A 13,192-nucleotide genomic window follows, 5' to 3' on the forward strand; every position below is an offset into this window, starting at 1 on the left:
CATACAATAAATTTCAGTCTGTGGAACTCCATTGAAAATTAAAAAAAGGGTGAAATAACAAAATAATCAATTATGTGAAAAATATTTTAATCAAGAAAATAGTTATAAATATATGCGTATGAAGTATATTTATGAAAAAAGATGGCATCATGAACTGTTTTAGGCAAGAAATAAAATGTAAATGAAAAGATATGTTGGCATTGTATGACACAAAATATCAATATATGATGTAATATATTAGGATAGCCTTAATGTAGGCGTCATACATTATTTGTTCTATTTTGACGTTTTGTTTTTGTTGTGCACAGTCAAAAATCTACTTTAACAAAAGTATGTAGGAGCACACTGGAATGGTTTTATTTTACCTATCAAGAAGTAAACTAGGTTTCAAATTTTCTAACATAACATCTGAAGAAAAATCATTTAACATATTCTTCATTTGTTGATAGATGTATTCTTTACTTTAAATGGATCCAGAATTCACAAAAAAACCCTTCTCTTCAGTCCTGACTTTTAGAAAAATAGTCTTCAAATCTAATAACATTTTGTAAATGACTGGTCACAATAAGTTTTAGTTGGTTAAAATTGTAATCTTCATTTCTCTTTTTTGCCTCATTCATTGGGTCAATTAATTTTTGGTTATCAAATAAATTTATTTTTAATTTAACTTTCTTCTTTGGGCCTTTTATTTTATTACAAGTATCAAATTGTTTTATTTGGTTGTGGAGTGAAAAGTTAAACTTTTTCAATAACCCAAGTATGTCTACAGGGTAACATAACTTCAGGTTCCAATCTGTATATATGAAGAACTATACAACATCACGGTTTTTGTTTGATACAAATGTTATTATTTCTGCTTTCAGATCATCACAAAGTCTTTTTAAAAACTGGACCTTGCAAAACACCAACAAACATGTAATGACAATTAAAAAAAGAACTGAACTAGAGTTGTTTACACATACTGGTACAAAAAAAAAACAGTTTATGCATACATCTAGATACATGGTGACAAATGCAACACTGCATGCATCAAACAATATTTCATAATCAGTGTTTCATTAAATCCAGGCTCTGTTGCTCACTGCTAATTTTTCTAGTAGCTACAACTGATATAAGGCATCATGACTGATGGCTCACGGAACTACTATAAGGTTTCTCAGAATCCAGTTTAAGGAATAGTGCCTATTGAATATTGAGAAATGAGGATAATGTGTTAACTGAACTGAACATTGGTTTAATATGATTCATTTTTCATTTTAGATGAAGACTTTAGGTCTCTTGAGCACTCTTGAAAAAGAAAGAAGGGAAAAAGACTGGGAATATTGTTGGTTCCTTGTCCTTAAAGAAGGGTGAAGGGAAAAGGATATTAATTTTTGTGTTTTTGTCTGTTTTGAGTTTTTTTCTTTATTTCATTATACAGTATTTATTTAAGCACATGGGAACAGTGATCGTGTGATAATTGTGTGATAAATCACTGATTGAAGTTCCGATTTTGAAATTTTTTACATTTTGACTTCACCTGTTTTTAATAAAGAACTATTTTTTTTACCATCCTGTCTATGTCCCTCCCACTCAACCTGATTTATCCTTAGTACAGCTACTAGATGCCCCCTGGTTAGACCACTGCAAGTTGTGTGGTGTGTTCAGGGCATCACACTGCGTAATACCATCCCTATGGTAAAGCTTGATGGTGGCAGCATTGTGCTTTGATGGTGCTTCTCAGCGGCAGGAAGGAGGCTAGTTAAAACTGACAGAAGGCCAAATACAGAGATGTCCTTGAAGAAAACCTTCTCCAGTGTGCACACAACCTCAGACTGTGGAGACAGTTCACTTTTCAGCACAACGATGACCTGAAGCATACAGCCAAGACAATGCTGGAATGGCTTCTGGACTGGTCTCAGACTGTCCTTGACTGGACCAACCAAAGCTCAGACTTAATCTCCATAGAATGTTTTGGGAGATGTAAAGAATGTAGTTTACAGATACTTTCCATCCAATCTAACACAGCTTGAAGTGATCTCCAAGGAAGAATGAGATAAACTGCCCAAATTCATGTGTGCAAAGCTTGTAAAGATATACCCAAGAAGACTTGAAGGTGTACTTGCTTCCAAAGGGTTCTGAATACCTACATGAATAAAAGAGATTTCAGCTTTTGATGTTTAATAAATTTGTAAACTTTATGAACATGTTTTCACTTTGTCATTATGGGATTATTGAGTGTATCAATGTCAAATGCATCAATTTAAAACTAAATGCACAATACCATATACTGTAGTGTTAAGAAACTGAAGGGACCAAAATACTATTTGAATCCACTCTATTCTCTATGGAGTTATCTACAACTTCTTGAGAAAAACAATGCACTCATGTTCCATACTTTTCTCTTGCTTATCTAGGTTGGCACTTTTCGAATCCATGACAGTGAATATTTTTTGGAGCCCCTCTTGAAACTGAATGGAGATGAATATGAAGACGAACATAACAAACCTCATCTAATGTACAGGCATGAAAGAAAGAAAGAAAATACATTAGTGCAAAAAGTTGTACCATGTGGATCTATAGGTAAATTTTTTTTACAGTTGAGGGTTGGGTTTACTTATTTGGATATGAGAAATATTGTTAAAATAATATGGCAATGAATTGTATTGCTGAATTGCACCTTCGATTGTTATTCCTGCACCATATTTGTAATGATATGGAAACTACTTCTGGCATGTCTCAGAACAGGCTTTGTAATAACATATCCTGAGGTTAATGCATCATTTTTGTCTAGTACAATTAACGGAATACAGCTGTACATACTGAAATGTGTTATTTTTTTTCTTTTACTGTTAAAAAAATGCATATATCAAAAGTTCTGAATCTGTTAAATCATATTTAGTAACAAAATCTAAATTCAAAGGGTAATTCACGCTTCAATACTTTAAAAGCTGTTTTATGTTGTTTTGTCTTAATTCACAAGCAGTTTTGATTTCCACTTAAGGTTTTTGATGATTCCAGTTTGATTGGCAGCTGAATTGAATGTTATGGATCGTTATGCCAGTGGTGCAGAGAAAGGATTTGAAGGATTTGAATTAAATGAGTCCCCTTAATGATTTTCAGCCAAACGTGGGAGGGGATGTTCACTCTTAATATAGCAAAATGGTTTTACAGATAGGAGAAAGATTTCTATTTAGAATTGTTAGTTTGCATTTTGTAAACCCATTGCTAGTCATCTTCAAAGGGCTTGTTTTGGAGTACTTTAAAATTGTAACCTTTGTGATTTTCGTCATGCACCTTCAGTGGTTAATTCTATCCTACTACTTACATACTGAATCTATCAGAATAAGCAGAAAGTGGTAGGTTGCTGGCCATTCTTTAACTTTTCTGGTTGGAAAGTTATATGGAATTAGAATGAAACCAACAACCTGCCACTTGCTCTCAACTGTTCAAGCCTCACCCACATAATTGTGTCCCATCAATATAATGTGACAACTCTCTTTAGCAACTTTTTTGCATTTGTGTATTTTTTAGCTAATAATATCACACTGTAACCTGCCTAATATTCTAGATCTGAAACTTATTTTGTTACCTTTGACAATAAGTATATAGATAGGGAAGTACTTCAGACATCAGCATCAGAAAGGGCCCTTGAGAAGACTATAGAAGGAAGATCTCCAAAGGCAAAGAGCATGCTTTTTCATAATGTGTTGTCTAACGGTTAGCAAAACAAGAACTTCATAAACTGGTAGAAGATGTGGGAGGCCTCTGGGGTACGGCATCTCTGTATCTGTACAGCAGAATTTTTTTTTAATCGACTTTGGAAACATATGGAAGACTAATTGTTTTCAGTTAATTTTTTGTATATCTGCGAGTCCTTGGGAGTTAAGAATATGTTTCTCAGAAGATGTTTGACATTAAAATGGTCTCTGCAGCTGTTCATGGACAAGCTTTATACAGTAGGTCTCTCACTTTCATAGATGACAGTGAAAACAACATAATGGAGTATTGTGTGTGTTTGGTGTGTAAAAAGATGGATAATAATTTTGTTTTTTTCATCGCGCGATCTATGTGATTAGTAGTTTTAATGATGTGACATCAGAATAGATAAATCCTTATGGGATACGGGAAAAGCACTCTGAGGTCTCTTGGTAATTATAAGCCACTATAAATGGGTGTCGCATGTGCAGACAGCACATTCCATGTTTTAAAAATAAACATAATCTGATGCAAGGGAAAAATCTTTCTGTAGCATCAGAGCATACATTGGCATTTGAAGATGTAAGTAGACAAGTGGTAAATGTGAATGATGTGTTGTAGTAGAGACTGTGTGTGCTCTCTTTTATTCAGTGTTATGATGATAGTGTAGGAGTTGAATAAAGCTTTAAAGAACTGGAAGCTATAGTCATGAATATATAAACGGCAAAATATGCATTTGAAGTAAACAGTATGTCACATTCGATCAAAGGAGAGCTGATAACTCTTAGTTGGGTTCTTCTTTCAAAAATTGTACATTTAAGAAATTTGAACTACAGTTCATCACAGGCCCTCCACAACCATTAACTAACCATAGACCATTAATTGATCCTACAGTTGAATTCAGACATTTACATTCACTTATTGTGAATTCTTTTAAACTCACTTTATAATGCCTCCACAGTTTTTATACTAACAAACTATAAATTTGGCATATTGTTTAAGCAGGGCAAAAGGATTTTTTTCCAACAATGTTCACAGAGTATTTCAATTTGTATTGACTATATCACGATTCCAATGGGTCACAAGTTTACATACACCTTGTTAATATTTAGTAGTGTTGTTGCCTTTAAATTGTTTAACTTGAGCCAAACATTTTGGGTAGTCTTTCACAAACTTCTTACAATAAGGTGATGGAATTTTTGCCCATTATTTCAGACAGAACTGGTGTAACTGGGGACAAGTTTGTAGGCCTCCTTGCTCAAAAACGCTTTTTCAGTTCTGCCCACAAATCTTCAATCATTGACCTTGTTGTCCTCAAGCCATTTTGCCACAATTTTGGATGTATGCTTGGGGCCATTGTCCATTTGGAAGACTCCTTTGTGACTGAGCTTTAGCTTTCTCACTGAGTTCTTGAGATGTTGCTGCAGTGTATCTACCTAATTTTCCTTCTTAATGATGCCATCTGTTTTGTGAAGTGCACCAGTCCCTCCTGCAGCAAAGCACCCCCACAACATAATGCTTCCACCTCCATGGTTGACAGTTGGGATGGTGTTCTGTGGCTTGTTTGCCTCACCCTTTTTCCTCCAAACATAATGATAGTCAATATGGCCAAACAGTTCGATCTTGGATTCATCAGACCAGATGACTTTTCTCTGAAAGTATTTGTCTCCATGTCCCAGTGCAAACTGCAAACTGCAGTCTGGCTTTTTTATGGTGGCTTTAGAGCAATTGCTTTTTCCTTGCAGAGCAGTCTTTCAGGTTATGTCAATATAGGATTCATTTTACTGTGGATATAGATATTTGTCTACCTGTTTCGTCCAGCATCTTCACTATGTCCTTGGCTGTTGTTCTGGGATTGATTTGCACTTTTTATGCTAAAGTACAGTCTCTTTCGTGAGCAATATGATAGCTGTGTCGTCCCATGGTGTTTATACTTGGTGTATTATTGTTAGTACAGATGAAAGTGGAACCTTCAGTCTTTTGTAAATTGTTCCCAAGGATGAGCCAGATTAGTAGACATCTACGATTTTTTTTCTGAGGTCTTGGCTGATTTCTTTTGTTTTTTCCATTATGCCAAGCAAAGAGGCAGTGAGTTTGACATACATCAACATGTTGAATCCAATTAAGCTAATTGGCTATCACAAGCTAATTGCCTAATTGCCTAAAGGCTTTAATGTTTTCAATTTCAAATCAATTAACTAAGTCATCAAATGCACCCGAATTTTACACCATGTGTACATTTTCCAACTTTCATTATCCTTGGTTGTTACTGGGATTTGTTTCCTTTCATAATACATTTCACAAAAGGATGTTGCCTATTTTAGAGAGCAATAAAAATTAACTGCATAGACACTGAAAGAGTATTAAGCTGGGAGAATGTGTGTCTGACATTCTTCCTTAATAAATGGACAGTATGCTTTAAAATCAAAGAATCAACAACTACAGCACATTATTGTAATGTATTCGCTCATATTTGCTCAATTTGTATACAATTTAAATCAAAACTATATAAAATATTTGCTCTGTGTGAGAGTTACTTTTCTTATGATGCACTCATTTTGCTTTTGAGCTATTCATATTACTGTTCACTTTAGCTTGGTTTCCAACTTGACTAGTTGCTTTAACGGCATTACAAATCATTTGTTAAAATGAATCCCTAGGTACAGTGCTAGTGGAACAAAGATTTAAATTAATACTACCGCTACACAGTGTCCCATTTAGGAAAAATTGGTGTTGGGACTTTTTTCCCCCTTAATTTCATTAGCTACCTGATTAGGTAAAAAGTGCAGAAAGAATATAGAAACTGTAAAGAACTACAGCTGTTTGGGGCTTTAACTGCAATTAGTCTAACACCCATCTATCTTCAGATCCCATGTTCAAACAGATGCCAGGAACCAACACTGGGTGAGATGCAATTTTATTACAAGCCTGCTTATTTACACACACTTTCACTCATAAAGTTGACATTTTGAATCAGTAGTTAATTCACTAATATTCACTTCTTTGAGAAATATAAGGAAACTTCAGTTCCTTGAAAAAAACCCTATCAGGACACGTGGAAAACTCAAAATTATTTGTAAAGTGACCAAACCTGGAATGAAACATTTGAGGTATGAGGCAGTAGCAGCAACTACTGTTTTCATTGTACCCTCAATCTAGAAATCTATGGCTTATTTTTTGTGAAAACTACAAAGCTTTTTCTAAGCTGTTTATCCCATCTTTTATTTGAAAGAATCTTCTAAAATCAGGTTTGGATAGCCAAAAAAACACAAATGTAATTTTCTTTAGCATAGTTAAAAAGTTGGTTTTTTTTTTAACAAAGTTGGAGGTAATTTACACAGCAAAATCCCCAGTGGTGAAGTAACACTTGAATGTGTTGTAATAAGAAGAGACTTGAGGCATGGCAAGGTTTGGGGCAGCCACCCGTTTAATGCGGTTTCCTGGCTGCAAAAGCAATTGATTAATGTAAGGCAAGTTTACACGACAGAGTCCAAAACAGAACTGCCTCCCAGAGCAAAGGCAGGAGGCTTTATAGGACGGTGGGCGGAAGTGATGTCTTCCTCGGGGCCGGGACCAGAAGTGATGTCTTCGAGGTGGTGGCTCCTGGTGTGATTTCCCGGGAAAGACCTGTAGGGAACTCAGAAAGAGTGTCAGCGTACCCCGCTCCCCCCCGGGCAGATGTATAATCAGTCCTCTCTAAGCCCTTCAGCTGCCTCCTATGCACACATGTGTGACAGTGTATATATACGCTTTAAATGCTAACTTCACACTGGAGATTTTGCTGTATTCAGATTAGTAATGATTTTCCACATCTGTATCAGCTCAACCAAAATTAGACACCTTTTTGAAAGTAAATTGTCTTGTGATCTTAAAAAGCATTAAATTCAGTTGTGATATGTTTTTAGAAGTGAAATATTCATACAGACTGCTTTCTTTAAATGGACTACAATGAATTGAGTTTCTCCACCACAAATGTAATTGTTTCACAATTTTCTTGTTTGACTTTTCAGCATCATGGGCATCAAGTATCCAGCCTACCTACATTTATTAGCACAAAAGGTAAAATAAAAAAATCATTTCAAGTAGGGATATATCAGACAAAGAAAGACTACTTGCTACTACAGTAATCCCTCCTTGATCGCGGGGGTTGCGTTCCAGAACCCCCTGTGAAAGGTGAAAATCTGCAAAGTAAAAACCATATGTTCAAATGGTTATTTTTATATATTTTAAGCCCTTATAAACTCTCCAACACTATTATAAACATTTCCCGCATAGTTATACAGCATAAACCCTTTGTATTCTCTTAGATATTAGGTAAGATTCATTGAAATTATGTATGTAAACACACTTTTTATATACAGTAAAACCTAAATATTATTTTAAAGATATCGAGCGTCTCCAATTTCACATATGTTACAGCCATTACGACAGACAGGCCACCAGCAGTAAATACGTACAATGCAAGAAAATTTGTATACAGTAAAATGTGTGTACAGTGACACTAAACGTATGTACATGTAAGAAGTGCTGTACATAGAAAATTAATTATCGTTACTCACCAACAATGACACGACGACTTGTCCGATAACGATGAGTTTAATTTTACTGCACAACAAAGGAAAGCGTTACAGCTCTTCTAAAGGAGCTTCTTCAGGCGACTGTATAGCACTGCCGTTGTTGTTGTTCCGGCAGTCTTCAATCCAAATCCCTAAAGCAGATTCCATCCGGACTACCACCTTATTACATCCACTTACAACTCATTTTGTGCCCTGATTAAAGGACACTGCGGCTGTAGATCTTATATTCTTTTTCTCCTTTTTAAATAAAAAGAATCGTGAACTCATTGATGCTGTAATGGCATCCTGCAGCGGTGTAGCTGTTCCCTTCCTTCAACATATCCAAAACTTTTACCTTTTCGGTAATCGTTAGCATCTTCCGTAGGTGCTTGGGCATGGCCTCTGAAGCAGTAGCAGGAGCAGATCGTTTTGGAGCTATAATGAAGGGCTTGACTATGCACAAAGATAAACACATAAGAGCACTCTTTACATAGCGAAACACGTTGATGCTGAATGAGCGAGAAACCAACTGAGGAAGCATGTACCAGAAGTAAAAAGACCCATTGTCCGCAGAAACCCGCATAGCAGCGGAAAATTTTCGTTATATATTTAGATATGCTTACATAAAAAATCCGCGATAGAGTGAAGCCGTGAAAGTCGAAGCACGATATAGTGAGAGATTACTTTTCTTGCTTTTTAGTACTCATCAATGTTGATACCAACACATCTAATATAAGACTCATAACTTGGAATAAATCATTCAAAATTAAACAAATAACTCAAACTAAGGTACATTCAGTAAAATAGATTATATAGTTTTTAAATGGCTCAGATTTCACGGAAGTAAAATCAAAAATCATACAAACACACACATAGTCAATGTATGTAAACAAAACCAACATTGTTTCAGGTCTTTCAACATTGGATGGGATGTAATAGTACAACACAGAGTTCACAGAAATTTATTTAAACATAACAAGAACATTTCTCTTACTGTTATCCCATTTTTAAGATAGCTAGCTTAGTAGCGTAAAGGTATACAGGTCAAAAGTCATTGAAGGACACCTGCCACTGGATAGGTCTAGCACTCATTTAGGAAGGTAAGTGGCAGATTTCCTTTGATGAACATCATCATCTTTGTGTCTTCAGCTATAAGATTGTTTCTGGTATCATTAATAATATGTGACAGTACAATAAATAATCTTTCACTCACTACACTACAGAAACACATTTTCTTGACATCTGAGACAAAGTGGGGAATTGCACATTGTTAACTGATCACTACTTAAGTGGTTTGTCTGAACAAGAAACTGTGGTCTCTCGAAGGTATATTTCCAGCTGTATGGCAGGAGCTACTGGAACTGCTTGAAGAACGTGCTATTCCAACAGGTCTGAACATCTTGTTGGAGTCTCTTAACACTAGAATTACCAGAGCCTACGAAAAACTCGTAATTCCGTCCCACCTTAAACTGCTTCTTAAATCCCTTCACACCTCTCCGCCAGCGTCCTTTGTCTCTAAATGTGCTGATAAAGAGAAGCTAGGAGCAGCCGGCTATTCCATCCCCCACCAATTTAGAACGTGCACGAACTTCTCTCAGCTCATGCCTTGATTGAGTATCTGGGAGTGAAGTGGAGTTTTAGAGTGGAAATAATAGATCGATGTTTGGAACACACGCATTTCATGTCTGTTCCGTTTCTACAGTAATCTGTGTCAACACATTGTTAAAACAGAAACTTTTTTATATTCTAGTAGTAGATGACAAAATGTAGGCATAAACTATATAATGTATGAAGCCTGAAGTCCAAATAGCAAAGAAACATTTTCACAAGAATAACACAATTGCACTTTTATTCAAACATATAACTGCAGAAAGAAAAAGCCGCCTTAACATGCGACATTGACACCAGTTTACTATAACTGACTCCGTGGTTCAATAGATACAACCCCGCTTGGAATCAAGGGTCACGGGTTCGATCCTGCGCTCCCTTTTGAGAAGTAAACTGTTCTTAGTCTTACTGTTTTAGAATAAAACATACATTTCATTTCAGTCTGTAACAGCCGGTGCAATTTATGATCTTTGTAAAGGTTAGCTTTTTTTTTTTATTCAATTTTCACTCTCAGTCGCGTTCAGAATCAATCCATACAACCCCATCTGACACGGCTGTTTTCACTAAAGACGCTATAGCTCTGCAGTGTACCACGATGCATACTAACGCCCCGGTTCTGACACACAAACGCTGGCGAAGCTGCCTTCTTCGTATCTCACCGTCACTTGCTTTTCAGTTTTATTGAGTGTTCCTGCCAGTCCCCGCATGTTGCTGTATGCTTTTTCTTTGCACCCCAGGACATGCAGAAGAAAGAATGGTAAAGACCAACTTCGCGCTATATGCAATCATCAGACACTCCCCATCTGCCCGTGTCGCTCAAACACAGGAACATATATTGGTGTAAAAGTATAACAAAAGTGCACTTTTATTCAAGTGCACTTTTTCCATCGCTTTTCCTGTAAGAAGCAGTGTACACACTTCTCTCTATGCTGTGGTTTCTATTACACACCTGAAAGAAAGACAATATATGTGAAAATATAATCGCACTAATGCAATATTATTTGAAAACGAACAGCGTCAGATCGGGTGTGAATTTATGCAGGAACTGGAAATTCTCTGATGCGGGACCTTCCCCCAGGGAAGAAAGTACAGTGTCAGGTGCTCATTCAGTGTAATAGAAACCATAGCACAGAGAGGTGTGTACACGGCAACAAGTACACGTGTCGTAAATGTAGGAAGGACGGTCCTTGGGTGTGTGGGAACTGTTAATATTTGAATGTGATGATTTTATATAGCACGGAATGAAAATCTGCACTTCTTAGCATTGCACCATGCAAGATGTCGTATCAATCGCCTACTGTATCTTGCTTTCTTTTTTCTTCGGTTATACAGGTAGTTTTGAATAAAAGTGCACTTGTTTTGTTTGCGAAATGAAGTGTCTGCGTGCACTTTTCGTGGCATTACACGTGTATTTTTTGAGCATGCCCGTTTGAGCAGTATAAAAAGTATAACAAAACAACGGGCAGATGGGAATGTCTGATGATTGCATATAGCGCCGAACTTACTGCTCTTTACTATTCTCTCCTCTGCGTGCCCTGGAGTACAAAAGAAACAGAATACAGACGCTATAGCTCTGTGCTGTACCACGATGCATACTAACGCCCCCCCCGGTTCTGACACACAGACGCTGGCGAAGCTGTCTTCTTCGTATCTCACCGTCACTTGATTTTCTTTTTATTCAGTTTTATTGAGTGTTCCTGCCAGTCCCCGCATGTTGCTGTATGCTGGATATGTTCATATGTATTGTCTCTTTCTTTCAGGTGTGTAATAGAAACCACAGCATAGAGAGAAGTGTGTACACTGCTTCTTACAGGAAAAGGCGATGGAAAAAGTGCACTTGAATAAAAGTGCACTTTTGTTATACTTTTACACCAATATATGTTCCTGTGTTTGAACGACACGGGCAGATGGGGAGTGTCTGATGATTGCATATAGCGCCGGTTACTGGTCTTTACCATTCTTTCTTCTGCATGTCCTGGGTGCAAAAGAAAAGCATACAGCAACATGCGGGACTGGCAGGAACACTCAATAAAACGAAAAGCAAGTGACGGTGAGATATGAAGAAGGCAGCTTCGCCAGCGTTTGTGTGTCAGAACCGGGTGGGGGCGTTAGTATGCATCGTGGTACACTGCAGAGCTATAGCGCGTCTTTAGTGAAAACAGCCGTGTCAGATGGGGTTGTATGGATTGATTCTGAACGCGACTGAGAGAGTGAAAAGTGAATAAAAAAAAAAAGCTAACCTTTAAAAGGATCATAAACTGCACCGGCTGTTACAGACTGAAATCAAATGTATGTTTTATACTAAAACAGTAAGACTAAGAACAGTTTACTTCTCAAAAGGGAGGAGCGCAGGATCGAACCCGTGACCCCTTGATTCCCAAGCGGGGCTGTATCTATTGAACCAGGGAGTCAATTATAGTAAACTGATGTCAATGTCGCATGTTAAGGCGCTTTTTCTTTCTGCAGTTATATGTTTGAATAAAAGTGCAATTGTGTTATTCTTGTGAAAATGTTTCTTTGCTATTTGGACTTCAGGCTTCATACATTATATAGTTTATGCCTACATTTTGTCATCTACTACTAGAATATAAAAAAGTTTCTGTTTTAACAATGTGTTGACACAGATTACTGTAGAAACGGAACAGACATGAAATGCGTGTGTTCCAAACAACGATCTATTATTTCCCTCTAAAACTCCACTTCACTCCCAGATGCTCAATCAAGGCATGAGCTGAGAGAAGTTCGTGCACGTTCTAAATTGGTGGGGGGATGGAATAGCCGGCTTCTCTTTATCAGCACATTTAGAGAACAAAGGGCGCTGGAGAGGTGTGAAGGGATTTAAGAAGCAGTTTAAGGTGGGACGGAATTACGAGTTTTTCAGTAGGCTCTGGTAATTCTAGTGTTAAGAGGCTGGTTGGGATAAACCTTTCCAGGTAGGTTGGGTGTGCAGTGGGTGTAAAAAAGAAGGGGGTCAATACAATAAAGTACAATACACAGAAGAGATCAAATCCTCAATACAGTATAAAAAATTTTAGAAGTACGGAGTAGAATTTAACAGTAGATAATATCACATAATATGATTTGGATTTGTTTAGAGTCCTGGAGGCTTCATTCATCAAGTTGCCTCCCCATCTGGCCATTCCACAGCTGAAACAGCGCTAATCCGATGAAAGGACCCCTCTTTCCCATGATTTCTGCGATCCTCCATCAGGGATGACTTTACCTTAGGCAGGCAAAACAACTTGGCAGGTGGGCCGTGGCACCATGTGCCACATTTGAGTACCAAGAAGGGAAACAGAATAGGTGAGGGTTAGTATCAAATTATAACTATCATGTTGCTTATGCTTTAG

General features: G+C 37.1%; 1 protein-coding gene across 2 annotated transcripts in view; it reads left to right on the forward strand.

Annotated features, from left to right (window-relative positions):
* The window catches only part of LOC120533851 (A disintegrin and metalloproteinase with thrombospondin motifs 20-like), a 423,413-nt gene that overhangs the window by 66,709 nt on the left and 343,512 nt on the right, over positions 1-13,192 (forward strand). For both annotated transcript variants that reach the window (XM_039760893.1, XM_039760894.1), the window contains exon 3: positions 2,397-2,562. In XM_039760893.1, the coding sequence (XP_039616827.1) occupies positions 2,397-2,562 (166 nt within the window). The remainder of the gene's footprint in view (positions 1-2,396; positions 2,563-13,192) is intronic.

The sequence above is a fragment of the Polypterus senegalus genome, chromosome 8 (assembly GCF_016835505.1).
Source record: "Polypterus senegalus isolate Bchr_013 chromosome 8, ASM1683550v1, whole genome shotgun sequence".
NCBI classification, from domain to species: Eukaryota; Metazoa; Chordata; class Cladistia; order Polypteriformes; family Polypteridae; genus Polypterus; species Polypterus senegalus.